General features: G+C 37.2%; 1 protein-coding gene across 4 annotated transcripts in view; it reads right to left on the bottom strand.

Moving 5' to 3' along the window:
• The window catches only part of DNAJC12 (DnaJ heat shock protein family (Hsp40) member C12), a 51,381-nt gene extending 35,142 nt beyond the window's left edge, over positions 1-16,239 (bottom strand). Inside the window, exons 1-4 of one of the 4 annotated variants that reach the window (XM_055325534.1) lie at positions 16,174-16,212; positions 11,328-11,510; positions 11,121-11,227; positions 9,868-9,969 (exon numbers count right to left, since the gene is read on the bottom strand). In XM_055325534.1, coding sequence (XP_055181509.1) covers positions 9,868-9,945 — 78 coding nt within the window. In that variant the 5' untranslated portion in view covers positions 9,946-9,969; positions 11,121-11,227; positions 11,328-11,510; positions 16,174-16,212. Of the gene's footprint in view, positions 1-9,867; positions 9,970-11,120; positions 11,228-11,327; positions 11,533-16,173 lie in introns of those variants that run through there. The other 3 variants (XM_055325535.1, XM_055325536.1, XM_055325537.1) reach the window with 3 other exon arrangements.
• Between the last annotated feature and the right edge of the window lie 383 nt (positions 16,240-16,622).

Below are 16,622 nucleotides of genomic sequence, written 5' to 3'. Positions count from 1 at the left end.
ACAGGTTTCACTCTTCAAGATACATTTTTTGCACACTTATATACATATGTATGTATATATATATGTGTATATATATATTGGAGGATTTTAATAAGATAAATAGGTAAAATTATACATATCTATCAAAGGTAGAAAATTTGGGGAGTATTTATTGTTGTTATTTTCTTTTTTCATTCCTATCCCATTAGGAAACATTCTAGTATTAGCCCATGGAAGCAAATGTTTCAAAATGGTTCATTCTCAACAGTGCTAACGTATGTGATTGTTAGTTTCTTCCTTATACTTTCTCTTTTTTTAAATTTTATTTTGTTTTATTGCAGTTCAATTTACCAACACCCAGTGCTCATCCCGCCAAGTGCCCCCCTCAGCGCCCATCACCCAGTCACCCCAACCCCCCACACACTTCCCCTCCCACTACCCCTTGTTCATTTCCCAGAGTTAGGTGTCTCTCATGTTTTGTCACCCTCACTGATATTTTCACTCATTTTCTCTCCTTTCCCTTTATTCCTTTTCACTAATTTTTATATTCCCCAAATGAATGAGACCATATAATGTTTGTCCTTACTTGCTAATTTTATATTTTAAAAAATTAAGAATACTCCGTAACTGTCTTTCATTACTCTTTATAGTTTTAGTATCACAAAATTTATCATGAGTCTCCTATATAGGGCTGGTTCTGGATAAACCAACTAGTAAAGTAGGTTAGTTTGTCTTGTGAATGTTCTATTTATCTCCTGGCATCCACCCCATGTGCCTGTGCCGACTGCAGCCCATGGACAAATGAGGCTAGCCATGTCAAGGTCCACTGAATCCTGCCTTCTTGATCCAATGTCCAATGGTCTGGAAAACTGCCTATTATGCTGGCCAGTAAACATACAAACAAATGTTCAACTTTACTCATAATCAAATAAATCAAAACATCCAAGTCATGATAATGACCAGTGTCATTGAAAGTGCAAAGAAATGAACATTTCTATATTCTCCCAGTGAAAATGCAAATTTCCTGGAAATATGTGTGTATATGATAGAATTAGATATATATCAATACATATACTCTTCAATACAGCAATTCCAATTCTAGGAATTTGTCTAAGAAGACAGAGGTGGGAAAATTATTTAGTTATAAGAAGGTTCAATGAATAAAATGTTCTAATTTTTTTTTAGATTTTATTTATTTATTCATGAGAGACACAGAGAGAGGCAGAGATATAGGCAGAGGGAGAAACAAGCTCCATGCAGGGAGCCTGACATGGGACGTGGGACTCGATCCCTGAATTTGGATCACGCCCTGAGCCAAAGGCAGCCGCTCAACTGCTGTGCCACCCAGGGGTTCCAAATGTTATAAATTTTAAACAAAAACTTATGTGCCCAGTAATAAGACTTAAGTTAATTGAAATATTGCTATAGACTAAGATATCTTGCAGTCATTAAAAAATCATCTTGTAGAAGACTTTTAACAATCTAAGAAACATTATGTAACATATTTCTAGGAGGAAATGTAAACTACAAAGCATTAAATGATAAATTTTACTTTAAAAGGGATTATGTAATATATATGTATATAATAACAATAATAATAAATAGCTAAGATTTATTGAGACTTACTATATGCCAGGCACTGTTCTAAGCACTGTGCATATTGCATTTCATTTAATTCCCACAACAACTCTGAGGTGGACACTGCTATTATCCCCATTCTACAGATTAGAAAACACATCAATACAGCATATGTGCACACATAGATATGTCTTACTCTCAGATTTTAAGCATTTAGGTTAACATTTTTCTCTGTTTTCTCTTCATATTCCACATTTCTTATTGAAAATATATTAGTTTTAGAAATTAAACTTAAAAACTTATCTTTTTCATAGTCTATTAGCACAATATTTTGATCTATGTTAGGAAATACTCTAGTACAGAATAACCACTAATCTGATTTCCACTTAGATGGATCCTTTCCAACTTTCCCTGGCCACACAAATGCCTGGTCTCTCCCTCCATGTGTCTAAATTTTGACCCAGTAAGATCACTTCAAGCCTCATCTCTTCTCTGAAATCTTTTCAGATATTCTTCCTTTAATTCCTGTTGCGCTTATAAATAGTATCTCATAGCACCATACTTATTTTTTCTCAAATTATTTCCTTTATATTAGCTTTGACTCCTCAGCTGGATGCCAAGTTTCTTACACACTATTTCTCACCTTTTTGTTTTGTTTTGTTTTACTCCCATTACTTCCAGTACTGGCCCTATGCCAAGAGTTGAATAAATACTTGATTATTGACTGACAGATATTCTTTAAATAACATGATTATAGCATAATAGGACCTTTCTGAAAATTATGATTTATTCATCAAAATAATGAACTGATTCTAGTGATGGAAACTGATATGCTGTAGAAAAGAGAAGATTCATTTTAATAAGTGAGTTAATAAGTATCCATCATTTCAATTAACTTAACATGAAATTGGATTTTTCCCATAAAACCCCCAATATTAGCAATATCTCTGAAATAAACTCCATAAGATGATCCTACATCATTCTAATCAAATGATAATTAAAACATGAGCTAGAGAACCAACTTGAGCCACAAAATATATAATGGCAGTATTGTCTTACAATCCATAAAATACAATAACTTTAATCCATGGTGACAAAAAAAAGTTGAATAAATAAATGTGGAAGAAAAAATAACTTTTCTTTTCAGAAGAATTCTGAATAATAACTGTAAAATGAATGAGGAAAATAGGAAGTCACCATTAGGCAAACACCATAGTAGTAATTGTTATGGGCAAGATATGCCAAAGGATGCTAACTAAAACTAGTTGGTGAAAGTCTGCGGAGACACACTACAGTCTCAAAAAATGTCCACCAACAATATCTGTTCATGACAAAAGGGAAACTAACAACTCTACATGGCAAAAACAAGGCAGAAGAAACATGACAGACACCACCTTGACTATGTGTTCGGGTCAGTAAGACATATCAACATCATGTAGCCCAGATGTGATACACTGACAAAGGTATAATATCACTTCGGCAGTCTTCTTTCCAAAAACACATAACTTCAGTCTAATCAGGAGAAAACCTGAGACAAACCAAACTGAGGGACTTTCTAAAATATAACTGTTCATTACTTTTCAAAGTGTCCAGATCATGAAAGACAAGGAAGGTGTGTGAAATTGTCACTGCGGAGAAAAATCAAGGAAACGAGACAACTAAGTGTAAGAAAGGATTCTAGCTTGGATCTTGGAAGAGAAAACGGACACTAGTAGAGAAACTGATGAAATTAGAATGAGACCTATCCTTTAGATCAGAGGTTGACTAACTCTGGCCCGAAGGCCAAAGCTGGGCTGTCCCTGTTTTTTTAAATAAAGTTTTATTGGAAAACAGTCATCATCATTCATTTTACAAAGTATCTATGGCTACTTTCTTGCACTACTAGCAGAACTGAGTGGCTGTAATAGAGACCATAAGTCCTGCAAAGTCTAAAATGTTCCCTAGCTCAAAAAAAGTGAGGGTGCTTGGGTGGCTCAGTAACTTAGGTATCAGACCCTTAATCTCTGCTCAGGTCTTTTTTTTTTTTTTTAAGATTTTATTTATTTGTTCATGAGAGACACAGAGAGAGAGGCAGAGACACAGGCAGAGGGAGAAGCGGGCTCCACACAGGGAGCCTGGTGTGGGACTCGATCCCAGGACTCCAGGATCACGCCCTGGGCCGAAGGCAGATGCTAAACTGCTGAGCCACCCAGGGATCCTCTGCTCAGGTCTTCTTGATCTTGGAATCATGAGTTCAAGTCCTGCACTGGGCTCCATGCTGGGCATAGAGCTCACTTTAAAAAAAATAAATAACAAATATAACATAACATAACATAACAAACATAACATAAGATGTTTGCTATCTCAGGACTAGTACCGGGGTGAGACAAGCAGAACACCTAGATTTAAAGAGATACTCTCTCTTTCTTAGGTCTCTGCACTTGCACAACCCTAAGAGTTAGTGCCTCCTTAAATTTTGTGTCCTAAGTGCCTTGCATGCCTCACCCTAGTCCTGACTCTATCTGGTCCTTTACAAAAAAAAAAAAAAATGCTTGCTGGCCCATGGTTAATACTATTGTGCCAAAGCTAATTTTCTGATTTGTATTCTTTTACTGTGCATAATAACTGTAAATAGAATGTTAATATTAAGGGAAGCTGGATGCAGTGTATATAGAAACTCTGTAATATTTTTGCAACTTTTCTGTAAATCAAAAATTACTCAAATAGATGGAGCACAGAGGATTTTTAGAGTAGTGAAACTATTATGTATGATAAATGTCATTATACACTTGTCCAAACATATAGAATGTACAACCCCAAGAGTGAACCATAATGCAAACTATGGACTTTGCATGACAGTAATGTGTCGGTGTAGGTTCATCAGTTGTAACAAGTGAACCACTCTAGTAGAGATGTTGATAACAGCGAGGCTATGCATGAGTGGAGGGAAGAAGTATAGGGGAAAGCTCTATGACTTTTGCGCAATTTTGCTATGAATCTAAAACTGCTCTTAAAAAGTCTATTAAAGGGATCCCTGGGTGGCGCAGCGGTTTAGCGCCTGCCTTTGGCCCAGGGCGCGATCCTGGAGACCCGGGATCGAATCCCACGTCAGGCTCCCGGTGCATGGAGCCTGCTTCTCCCTCTGCCTGTGTCTCTGCCTCTCTCTCTCTCACTGTATGCCTATCATAAAAAAAAAAAAAAAAGTCTATTAAAGGAACACCTTGGTGGCTCAGTCAGTTAAGCATCTGCCTCCAGCTCAGGTCATTACCCCAGGATCCTGAGATCGAGCCCTACATTAGGCTCCCAAGCCTGCTTCTCCCTCTACCCCCTGCTTATGCTATCTTTCCCAAATAAATAAATTAAATATTTTTTTAAAGTCAATTAAAAATCATTTAATGGGGAGGTCCCTGGGTGGCCCAGTCAGTTAAACGTCTGTCTTGGGCTCAGATTGTGATATTGGGGTCCTGGGATCCCCCTGTGTTGGGCTCCCTGGTCAGCGGGGACTCTGTTTCTCTCTCTTCTCTGCCTGCCACTCCCCTGCTTGTGCTCTCTCTCTCTGTCAAATAGAAAAAATCTTTATTAATTTTTTTAAAGATTTTATTCATTTATTCATGAGAGACAGAGAGGCAGAGACATAGGCAGAGGGAGAAGCAGGCTACCCTACCCAGAGGGAGCCTGATGCAGGACTTAATCCCAGGACCCCAGGATCACGACCTGAACCAAAGTAGATGCTTAACCGCTGAGCCACCCAGGCATCCCAATAAATAAAATCTTTTTTAAAAAAAAGTCATGTGCAGTCCGGGTGGCTCAGCAGTTTAGCGCTGCCTTCAGCCCAGGGCGTGATCCAGGAGACCTGGGATCAAGTCCCACGTTGGGCTCCCTACATGGACCCTGCTTTACCTTCTGCCTGTGTCTCTGCACCTCTGTGTGTGTGTGTGTGTGTGTGTGTCCCTCATGAATAAATAAAATCTAAATAAATAAATAAATAAATAAATAAATAAATAAATAAATAATTTTTAAAGTCATTTGGAGAAACCTGACTGGCTCAATTGATAGAGCATACGACTCTTGAGCTTGAGGTCATAAGTTCAAGCCCTAGGTTGGGCATCAAGCTTATTGAAAAAAAAAAATTAACAGAAAATATTTATTGAAATGTCAATTATAGAATAGTCCAAATTTACAAGGTTCCAAGTCTACAATTACTGTGAGGCCAAAATCGCCCACATACACAACTTACTATGTCCCAGGCACTGTTATAAGCATGTTATTTATCATATATCATTTAATCCCCATAACAACTCTATGAGATGGGTACTATTATTACCCCCATTTGCAGATTAGGAAACAAAGGCATAGAGAAGTTAAACCATTTCCCCAAGGTTACATAACTAGTAAACAGTAAGATTTAAACCCAGGTGATCTAAAAAAAATAATAGGGATCCCTGGGTGGCGCAGCGGTTTAGTGCCTGCCTTTGGCCCAGGACATGATCCTGGGGACCCAGGATCGAATCCCACGTCGGGCTCCCGGTGCATGGAGCCTACTTCTCCCTCTGTCTGTGTCTCTGCCTCTCTCTCTCTCTGTGTGTGACTATCATAAATAAATAAATAAAAATTAAAAAATTAAAAAAAATAAGAATAATAATAATAAACCCAGGTGGTCTGAAGTCAATAAGAAAGAGAACTAGAAACAAAAAATAGGTATCTCCATTTATCAAGTTTATGCTCAATTTTCAAGTCTGTGAAATCTTGAAATCAAGATGCCTTATCATTGCTACTGAAATGGTGACCAAATATCAAAAAATCAAGTAAGATATAAACCAGAGAAGATGCTTTACACCACTGGTGTGTGGTGTATGCATTAGTAAAGACTTTAGATTTCATAACATGTGTCTTTTGTGTAAAATCTAGTTCAAGGCAAAAAAAAAGCTGGCTAACTTGATATCAACCTTCTCCAGTAAATGTTTTTGAAATGAGGGTATGTTGTTTTCTACTCAGCAGCGTGGAAATCCTCATGGGATTTATATATGTCATTTCTTCAATTTTCAACAGAAGCTTAAATTGTAAGAACTATATACCAGAGGAACCTGGGTGGCTCAGTCGGTTAAGAGTCTGCCTTCAGCTCAGGTCATGATACCAGAGTCCTGGGGTGAAGTCCCGGGTCTGGCTCCCCATTTGGCTGGAAGTCTGCTTCTTCCTCTGCCTCTCTCCCACTCATGCTTATTCTCTCTCTCTCTCTCTCTCTCTCTCTCTCTCTCTCCCCCTCTATTGCTCTTTCAAATAAATAAACAAAATCTTTTTTAAAAAAAATCAGAAAAAAGAACTATATACTAAAGCAAAAGTATTATATGTGTATGTGTCAACACAGTTGTTATAAATAGAATCAAAATATTAAGTTGCTTTGAAACTATAACTGCTAAATTGCTTTTGAGTATGAATAGTTCTGGTCAACTTTTTAAAGCATCAAATCAAGGAATATTTGAAGTAAAAGAAACCATCCAATACAAATCAAGTAAAGGAAATATCACACTAAATATTCAAAAATGGAATTAGGGCAGCCCCAGTGGCGCAGCGGTTTAGCACCGCCTGCAGCCCAGGGTGTGATCCTGGAGACCTGGGATCAAGTCCCACGTAGGGCTCCCTGCATGGAGCCTGCTTCTCTCTCTGCCTGTGTCTCTGCCTCTCTTTCGCTCTTTCTGAATGAATGAATGAATAAATAAATAAATAAATAAATAAATCTTTAAAAAAAAAGGAATTAAAATATTTTTAGGGGGGCTGGCCTGACTCAGTCAGTAGAGCACGTGACTCTTAATTTTGGGGGTTGTGAGTTCAAGCCCCACACCGGGTGTAGAGATTACTTACAAATTAAAAAAAATTTAAGATTTTATTTATTTATTCGACAGAGAGAGAGAACAAGAAGGGAGAGCAGCAGTCAGAGGGAGAGGGAGCAGCAGGCTCCTTGCTCAGGGAACTCAATTGCAGGGTTCAGTCCCAGGACGCTGGGTTCATGACCTGAGCTGATGGCAGACACTTAGCTGACTGAGTCACCCAGGCACCCCCAAAATAAAATATTTTTAAATGGGAAAGATATATATGAAAAAAGGGGAAAGATACATATAAAAGGAATTGACAAAATTGTGACAGATCATTTCATTTTAAATAACTGATTGTAATCCTAAACATGCTATGTCATTGACAGAATCAGTAAAGAAGGAATAGCAAGATAATGCTTTCATTCTCCTTTTAATATATGCCACAGTACATACATGGAAGTATGACATAATTGGTAACTAAATTGCTGGCTATAATGAAAGAGACTGTTAAAAACATTATTCATAAACAATAGGATTTTTTTTTTAGTCTATTCAAAACTAATCCTCCTTCTTTGTAGACTGAGTAAACAATAATATAACTATAAAAGACTAACTAAAAGGATCTAGAGATTTATTATGGGGATATAATTGACCCTTATTTTATAACTCAGCATGACAATGTTTTTTAATCCAAATTGTGAAGCTTATTAAGGTAAATTACGTTTCTTTGATTTTAAAAATCTCCTTCAAAAAAAATAAAAATAAAAAATAAAAATCTCCTTCAAAAATTATTTGGCAATAGTATAATTCATAACACAGATGGTAAAAATTGTAATAAATGTTCTCCATTGCTATAAGTAAATCACCACCAAAGTAAACAAGAATAACATATTATCCTAAAGAAGAAATATGCAACTAAAAGAGTATTATAACCTGGGCTGTGTGTGTGTATTTAACTACAAGATACTTAATATAGGGCAGCCCCGGTGGCACAGCGGTTTGGCGCCACCTGCAGCCCAGGGTGTGATCCTGGAGACCCAGGATCGAGTCTCACTTTGGGCTCCTTGCATGGAGCCTGCTTCTCCCTCTGCCTGTGTCTCTGCCTCTCTGTGTGTGTGTCTCTCATGAATAAATAAATAAAATCTAAAAAAAAAAGACACTTAAGATAGATAACTCCCTCAGTGTGATGAAGATAGAGATTTTAATCCTCTTTTTAAAGATTTTATTTATTCATTCATGAGAGACACAGAGAAAGGCAGAGACACAGGCAGAGGAAGAAGCAGGCATCATACAGAGAGCCTGACGTGAGACTCGATCCAGGGTCCCCAGGATCACGCCCTGGGCTGCAGGCGTCGCCAAACCGCTGCGCCACCCAGGGATCCCCCTTTATTTTTTTTTTTATCCAAACAAAATTAAGCACATTTTGTTACTAAACTCTAGCCTTATGAAACAAAGATAAATAGAATAGTATTTTGCTTTAAAATATTTTAATGTTAATAGCTATATTTTAGTAATAAAACATTTTAATAATTATATAAGATATATCTAATAATTGAAATGTACTTCTTACTCATCTCAATAGTATTTAAAACATTGAAAAACTAGGAATAAATGAAATATTTAACAATAAGGGAATAATCAATTGTAATACAACAATAAAGTGAAATGTTTAGCATTAAAATATTTATGAAGTGTTTAATAACATGGAAATGTTATAATGTTATAATGTTAGTGTGTAAAAAGCCAGAATCAACAAGTAACATATGTTATCTTCCCAAACATGTCTTCAATATATATATATATGAAAAACACTGAAGATTAATAAACAAAACATTAATTAATAAACAAAATATTAATAGTGTTACCCTTGGGAAATAGAATTATAGGAGTTTTCCATAATTTAAAAAACTTTAGCAACCTTCATTATTGTCTATGTGACCCTTTAAAGACATTATTCCAATGTAGATCAAGTGAACAACCACAGCATTTTCACACATTGTTTCAGAAATCACCCTTTTAAGTAACTTCTCTCACATGATTTTAAAATGTTAACATAAAAGGATGTTTCTTGATTTATATAATTTAACTGCTCATATAAAAATACATATTTTAATTAAACATTTTAAAAACACTAATTACTAGAAAATTATATTTCAAAAAAAAAAGAAAATTATATTTCATCTCAATTTTGGTATAAATTACCATAACAAAGCTATAGCTTATGTATTCTGTGAAATACTGCCAACAACATTACAATAAAATTTCAAATACATATTTTTTAGTGTATTTGAAATAAGTCTATGGCCTTGTGCCAGAATACACATATTCAATCAGAAACATCTATAAAATCACAAAAGGACACTATCCAAATAAAGACCCAAGCTTTAAACCCTTAACTGTCTCTAAGCCAAATGTGCTTTAAAATAATATAAGGTTAGGTTTTTAGCCAATGTCACTAAAAGTACAAAGTTACAACCTTAAATAAAAACTTGAAAAAGAACAGCATTATCCACTGTCTTACCGAAGACAGTTCATCACATCCTAGTAGCATGTAGTAATCTTCAGTGTCTTCTGACCTGTAATTCAGAATTGCATCCATTTCAGTCACTAAATCAGCTTCTCTCTGAAATAAGAGACAGAATAAGCTGTGAATTAATCAGAACAGCCTTTTTAAATCTGGTTCTCAGCAGCACGTTCCAAACAGCAGTAACTAGATTTAAGGCTGGCCACAGTCAATACACCATATGTCATCCTAGACCTTTGTAAACTCTACCCTTCATTGGCTGTTTGCAGAAGAGAAAAGAACAGGCCACGTGCCTACCTGTTGCAATGCTGTCTGGGATCTGTAGTTTGAATTTATGTAAATAATGCATTTGAACCATTCTTTTTTTTTTTTTTTTTTTAAGATTTCATTTAACTTGAGAGCGAGAGAGAAAGCACAAGCAGTGGGGAGCAACAGAGGGAGAAGGAGAAGCAGACCCCTGCTAAGCTGAGAGCCCGACACAAGTCTTGATCCCCAGACCCTGAAATCATGATCTGAGCCAAGGGTAGACACTTAACCAACTGAGCCACCCAGGCACCCCTGAAACATTCATTTTATGGGTTGACAAAGTCTGTCCATTTTTATGTACTCCCCAAATTAGCCATTTCTCCATTCCTTTTTTTTTTAAGATTGTATTTATTTATTTATGAGAGACACACACAGAGAGAGGCAGAGACATAGGCAAAGGGAGAAGCAGGCTCCTCGCAGGGAACCCGATGTGGGAACTCAATCCCCGGAACCCAGGATCACGACCCGAGCCAAAGGCAGCTCAACCACTAAACCACCTAGTGCCCCTCCATTTCTTGTATATTTTTATCTTTTTTCCTTTATTTTTTTAAGAGGTAGAAGAAAATTTGAAGCAATACAATAAAACTCTCAGAATTTGTTAAATCTGGGTAGTGGGTGTTTTTCTAAGTGTTTAGACTATTTCATAATGTTTTAAATAGTTTAAGCATAGAAGGAAATAGACAAGGAGAGAAAATTCTCAATCATTTGATAGTTTGTTCATTAAACAAGTATTTATTGAGAACCTGTTCTGCGTCCAGTGTGATTGTGGGAAAAGGTGTGGTAAGTCAGTTGGTTCTTAACAAGTTTACATTTTGATGGAGGAAGACAGACAAGAAACATGCAAACAAACAAGATCAATTAAAATAGTGATTTATACTATGAAGGAAATAAAATAGGGCAATAAGAAGAAGAACTGTATGATGACCAGGTTTGGTTCACTGTACCTTTGCTCCTGAGCTGGTTCTCTCCAGACTCAAAAGTGTGTCTGGTGCAAAGTGTGTTCAGGGAATATGTTTCAGTTCACTGTGGCCCTAGGATACACAGGTCAGATCTAGGATTTAGAGAAGGTGAGTAGTCACAGATGGAACATTTTAACCATCTTAACCCTTTAAACATTACCTTGAAAAAAGAAATGTTTTCATGGAGCTCACCTATATGCATCTTCTTTAAAATTTATTTTGGAGGGATCCCTGGGTGGCGCAGTGGTTTGGCGCCTGCCTTTGGCTCAGGGCGCGATCCTGGAGACCCAGGATCGAATCCCACGTCGGGCTCCCGGTGCATGGAGCCTGCTTCTCCCTCTGCCTATGTCTCTGCCTCTCTCTCTGTGTGTGTGACTATCATAAATAAAAAAAAATAAAATTTATTTTGGAAAAGAAATAAAGCACTGAAGCACCATTCTTACAAAACCTTCATTATATATCCTCTCTTACTAAATTTCTGTATGGAATTTTAAAATAAAGGATAGCTATTTCTGTTTTGGAAAACTTACATCCCTTGGGGTATTTAGACGCTTATTTGAAAATCACAAAATGCTGATTAGAATAACTAACAAACAGCCTTCAAATAATGTAAAGTTGCTGCTATGGAAAATAGGGTAGTAAGTCCTCAAAAAATTAAACATAGAATTACCATATGATGCAGCAATTCCACTTCTGGTTATTTACCAAAAAAAAATTGAAAGCAAGGACTTGAGCAGGTATTTGCACACCCATGTTCATAGTATCATTATTCACAACAGCCATAAGGTAGAAACAACCCAAGTGTCTGAAACAGGAAAAAATAAAACACAATATAGCAGTGCCTGGGTGCTCAGTCAGTTAAGCATTTGCCTTCGGCTCAGGTCAGGATCCCAGGGTCCTGGGTTCAAACCCCGAGTCAGGCTCCCTGCTCAGAGGGGAGTCCGCTTCCCCTTCTCCCCCTGCCGCTCCCCATGCTTGTGCTCTCTCTCTTTGTTAAATAAATAAATAAATAAAATCCTTCAAAAAATAAAATGATGTAGAAACATACATAATATCTGGGAAATGTTCATATTCCAATTTTTTGGTGAAAAAAATTTACAAACCAGTATGTATTATGTAAAAACTCACTGAGCACGAAGACTCAGTGGGTAAAAGTCTTATCTCAATCTAAACAGGAAAAATAGGGCAGCCCAGGTGGCTCAGTGGTTTAGCGCCACCTTCAGCCCAGGGCCTGCTCCTGGAGGCCAGGGATCCAGTCCCACGTCAGGCTCCCTGCATGGAGCCTGCTTCTCCCTCTGCCTGTGTCTCTGCCTCTCTTCTCTCTCTGTGTATCTCATGTATAAATACATAAAATCTTTTTAAAAATAAATAAATAAATGGAAAAATATAAAATTAAAATTTTTAAATATGTATGGTACAATATCAGTTTTATAAATATGTTATATATATTGATAAAATATGAAAAAGCATATATACCAAAACAGACCATTATCACTACATAATGGGGTCACAGTTTACATTTTATTCTTCTTACTCATCTCCATTTGCTAAGATAAACATATATTATTCTTTTAATTTAAAAGGAGCAATAAAAAACAAATCAGTAAACACTGCAAAATGCCAAAAAAAAAAAAAAAAACTGCAAAATGCCAAACATCACACAGCTATTTACAGACTTAATAGAAATGACAATTCAGAGTTTGTTCTTCAGGTGGTTTGATTTGGTTTGGTTTGTTGCATTCCCCACTGCAGCTATGTAGTTAGTCAATTTACTCATCCTGGGAAGCTAACATTGTGCTGTAGAGTTGACAAAGAATAAAATGATCTCTGCCATCACAGGGTGGCCCCTCTCTCAGGTATCTGGGCTACTATCCATTCCAACCGGTAACGTCCAATTGTTGTATCTTGGGAAAGACTCCTTGCTTACAGGAATCATAATGCAAGGTAAACAATGCCAAACCCTTCTCCTTATTCCTAAATGATATTTATACTTCAGAACTTCTTTTAAGGGTAAAGTATTGCACTGCTATATCCACACTAAAGCTGTGATCAAAAATAGCAAAATAGCATGGGGCGCTTGGGTGGCTCAGGTCATTCTCAGGGTCCTGAGATAGAGCCCTCCATTGGGCTTTCTGTTCAACGGGGAGTCTGCTTCTCCCTCTCCCTCTGTGCACTTTCTCTCTCTCATATGCATGCGCTCTCTCTCTCTCAAGTAAATAAATAAATCTTTTTTAAAAAAATAACAAAATGGCAAAAATATACCATGTACTATGTAGAATACACCATATACCATAGACCTCAATAAGCCAACTCTAAGTTCCATCAAAAGACAATCCAAAAAAATTAAGTAAGTTTGAGTCCAAATATGTATATATATTACATACAATTATTATAGTGCCTATATTATAATCAAATGCCTACACATAATACTTTCATTATTTAGTTACATACAAAATGATCAAATGATCTCACAATATTTTTTTTGATCTCACAATATTTAACTTTTAAAATTTCCTTTAACTTACATGTTTTAAATCATACATTATGAAATAAATGTAAGTTTACAAGTACAAGGCATCTACCTTTTTTTCTAGAGGATGATATTAGGGGCATCCTGGGTGGCTCAGTGGTTTAGCGCTGCCTTCAGTCCAGGGTGTGATCTTGGAGACCCAAGATCGAGTCCCACGTCGGGCTCCCTACATGGAGCCCGCTTCTCCCTCTGCCTGTGTCTGTGTCTCTCATGAATAAATAAATAAAATCTTTAAAAATAAATAGATAGGGATCCCTGGGTGGCGCAGCGGTTTGGCGCCTGCCTTTGGCCCAGGGCGCGATCCGGGAGACCCTGGATCGAATCCCACGTCGGGCTCCCGGTGCATGGAGCCTGCTTCTCCCTCTGCCAGTGTCTCTGCCTCTCTCTCTCTCTCTGTGACTATCATAAATAAATGTAAAAAAAATAAAAAATAAAAAAAATAGATAAAAAATAAAGGATAATATTTGGAAAAACTTTGCCTTATATCTGAACATACATAATACTTTTTCAGTTTGGGAATCCTACTTCAATAATTCTCATGTTTTAAAATCATTTTCATAAATTTTTTCTCTTAAGTTATATATTATTTAGAAAAGTTTTCATTCCTTATTTTAATAAATATTAGCAGTCTTTTGGGGGCATTGTTCAGAAAAAGTAATAATACAAGATAACCAGATATTCTGAGAATAGTTGGAGTGCCACTTATTTATTTCTACTCTTTCCCAAAATTAACCTCCAAACTTGCCATGGCATCTCATCATAGGGTTTGTTTTTAATGTTCATTGGGGTTTTCTCCCCAACAAAGGTAACAAAAATCATGTTGGGACCTCTGGTTAGTATTTGGAGAAATGATAAATGATAAAGCTAGAACCATTTCTCCTTATGCCAAAATAAATTACATACAATCAAATAACCCAGAAGCCATAGAAAAAGTAACCAATATGAGTATATCATTTTCTTTTTAAGTAGCCTCCACACCCAGCATGGAGCCCAACTCGGAGCTTGAGCTCACAACAGTGCGATCAAGACCTAAGCTGATATCAAGAGTCCATTGCCTTAACCAACTGAGGCACCCAGACCCTCCAATGTGAGTATAGCAATAGTAAGTGCATTTTTGTGGCAAAAAAAAAAAAAAAACCAGCAAAATCAGAAAGTTAACAATGTGCAAGGAGAACAATTTCATAATTCTCATAATAGACAAAAGACTAACTTCCTTAATTTACAAAAAGTGCAAACAAATTAGTAAGAAAAAAACTAACAACCCAGTAGAAAATTGGGCTGAGAATATGGATACTTTTAGAAATATAGATGGCCAATATACGTTAAGAGTATCACCTCATTTATAACTATGAAACTTGGGATCCCTGGGTGGCGCAGTGGTTTAGCGCCTGCCTTTGGCCCAGGGCGCGATCCTGGAGACCCAGGATCGAATCCCACGTCGGGCTCTCGGTGCATGGAGCCTGCTTCTCCCTCTCCCTCTGCCTATGTCTCTGCCTCTCTCTCACTGTGTGCCTATCATAAATAAAATTTAAAAAAAAATAACTATGAAACTGCTAATCAAAAGAAAATAAGTTCACCTTTCAGGAAAGTGGAATTTGTAAAGTTTGATAATATCCAACACTAGTGAAAAAGTAAACACACTCATATATTAATGGATAAGAGTGTAAATTGGCGCAAATTGGTGGCATTTAACTTTTATAAAGCTGTACCTCCTTAACCAGGCAATTTTGTCTCCATGAATTTACCCTGTGGATTTACACTAAAATATGTTCAAGGTGATCACTGCAACATTCTTTGCAACAGAAAAAACTAAAATGTCCCTCAATGGACCGGAGAAGAAGATGGCAGTAGATGAATAAATTATGGTATTTGCAGAATAAACTACTATACAGTCATTAAAAAGAGTAAGATAGCTTTCTCTGCAAGTACGGAAATGGATTATCAAATGAAAAGGGAAGTTTGAGAAGCATATTATAGCATTATCACTTTTGTGCAATTATACATATTGCACCTTGTATCTTCTTTTAAAGCTGGTGTTTGGGACGCGTGGGTGGTTCGGTGGTTGAGCGTCTGCCCTCCACCCACGGCGTGATCCTGGAGACCCGGGATTGAACCCCACGTCGGGCTCCCTGCATGGAGCCTGCTTCTCCCTCTGCCTGTGTCTCTGCCTCTCTCTCTCTCTCTCTCTCTCTGTGTGTATCTCATGAATAAATAAATAAAATATTTTTTTAAAAAATAAAAGAAATAAAAAGCTGGTGTTTTTCTTCTTGGGGGGAGCTGGGCAGGCACAGAAGAGAGGCTTTTAGTTTCTGTTTATACCTTTCTGAACTGTTGGTACCAAGTCCAAGTAGCCACACCACCAGTTTTGGTTTTTTGTGCTTTTTAGTATTCTAAAAGAGCAACTACCATTTGTTTTATTTACATATGGTTACTGAAAAAAAAAAACTTTCAAAATACATACTCCAAAACACATAGTAGTAATCATGTAGAACTTTTTAACAGACTTACAGTTCTTTGCACCTCAAGACTCTGAGTAGGACGCCCAACCCCAGAACCAACCGCAGAAAAAATACCCAATCTCCTCTGGCACCTGGAGGCGTCGCCCACCCCCGGGACTACAACTCCCACGAGGCACTGCGGGACTGGCGTGAAAGGGCGTCGCCGGAAGTCCGAGTTACGTCCCGCCTCCGGGAACCATCCCTTCGAAAGTGTTTTTGGTGTTTGTTTTGTTGGGAGTTGGGGGGTTAGTTTGGGGGGGGGTTGTTTGCTTGTTTTTTAAGATTTGTATTTATTGCCTGTGTCTCTGCCTCTCTCTCTCTCTGTGTGTGTGTGACTATCATAAATAAATAAAAATCAAAAAAAAAAGATTTGTATTTATTTTTTCATGAGAGACACGGGGTGGGGAGCAGAGACACAGGCAGAAGGATAAGCAGGCGCCATGCGGGGAGCCCGACGCG

The sequence above is a fragment of the Nyctereutes procyonoides genome, unplaced genomic scaffold, assembly GCF_905146905.1.
Source record: "Nyctereutes procyonoides isolate TBG_1078 unplaced genomic scaffold, NYPRO_anot_genome, whole genome shotgun sequence".
NCBI lineage: Eukaryota > Metazoa > Chordata > Mammalia > Carnivora > Canidae > Nyctereutes > Nyctereutes procyonoides.
This window is presented reverse-complemented; position numbering and strand designations above follow the sequence as displayed.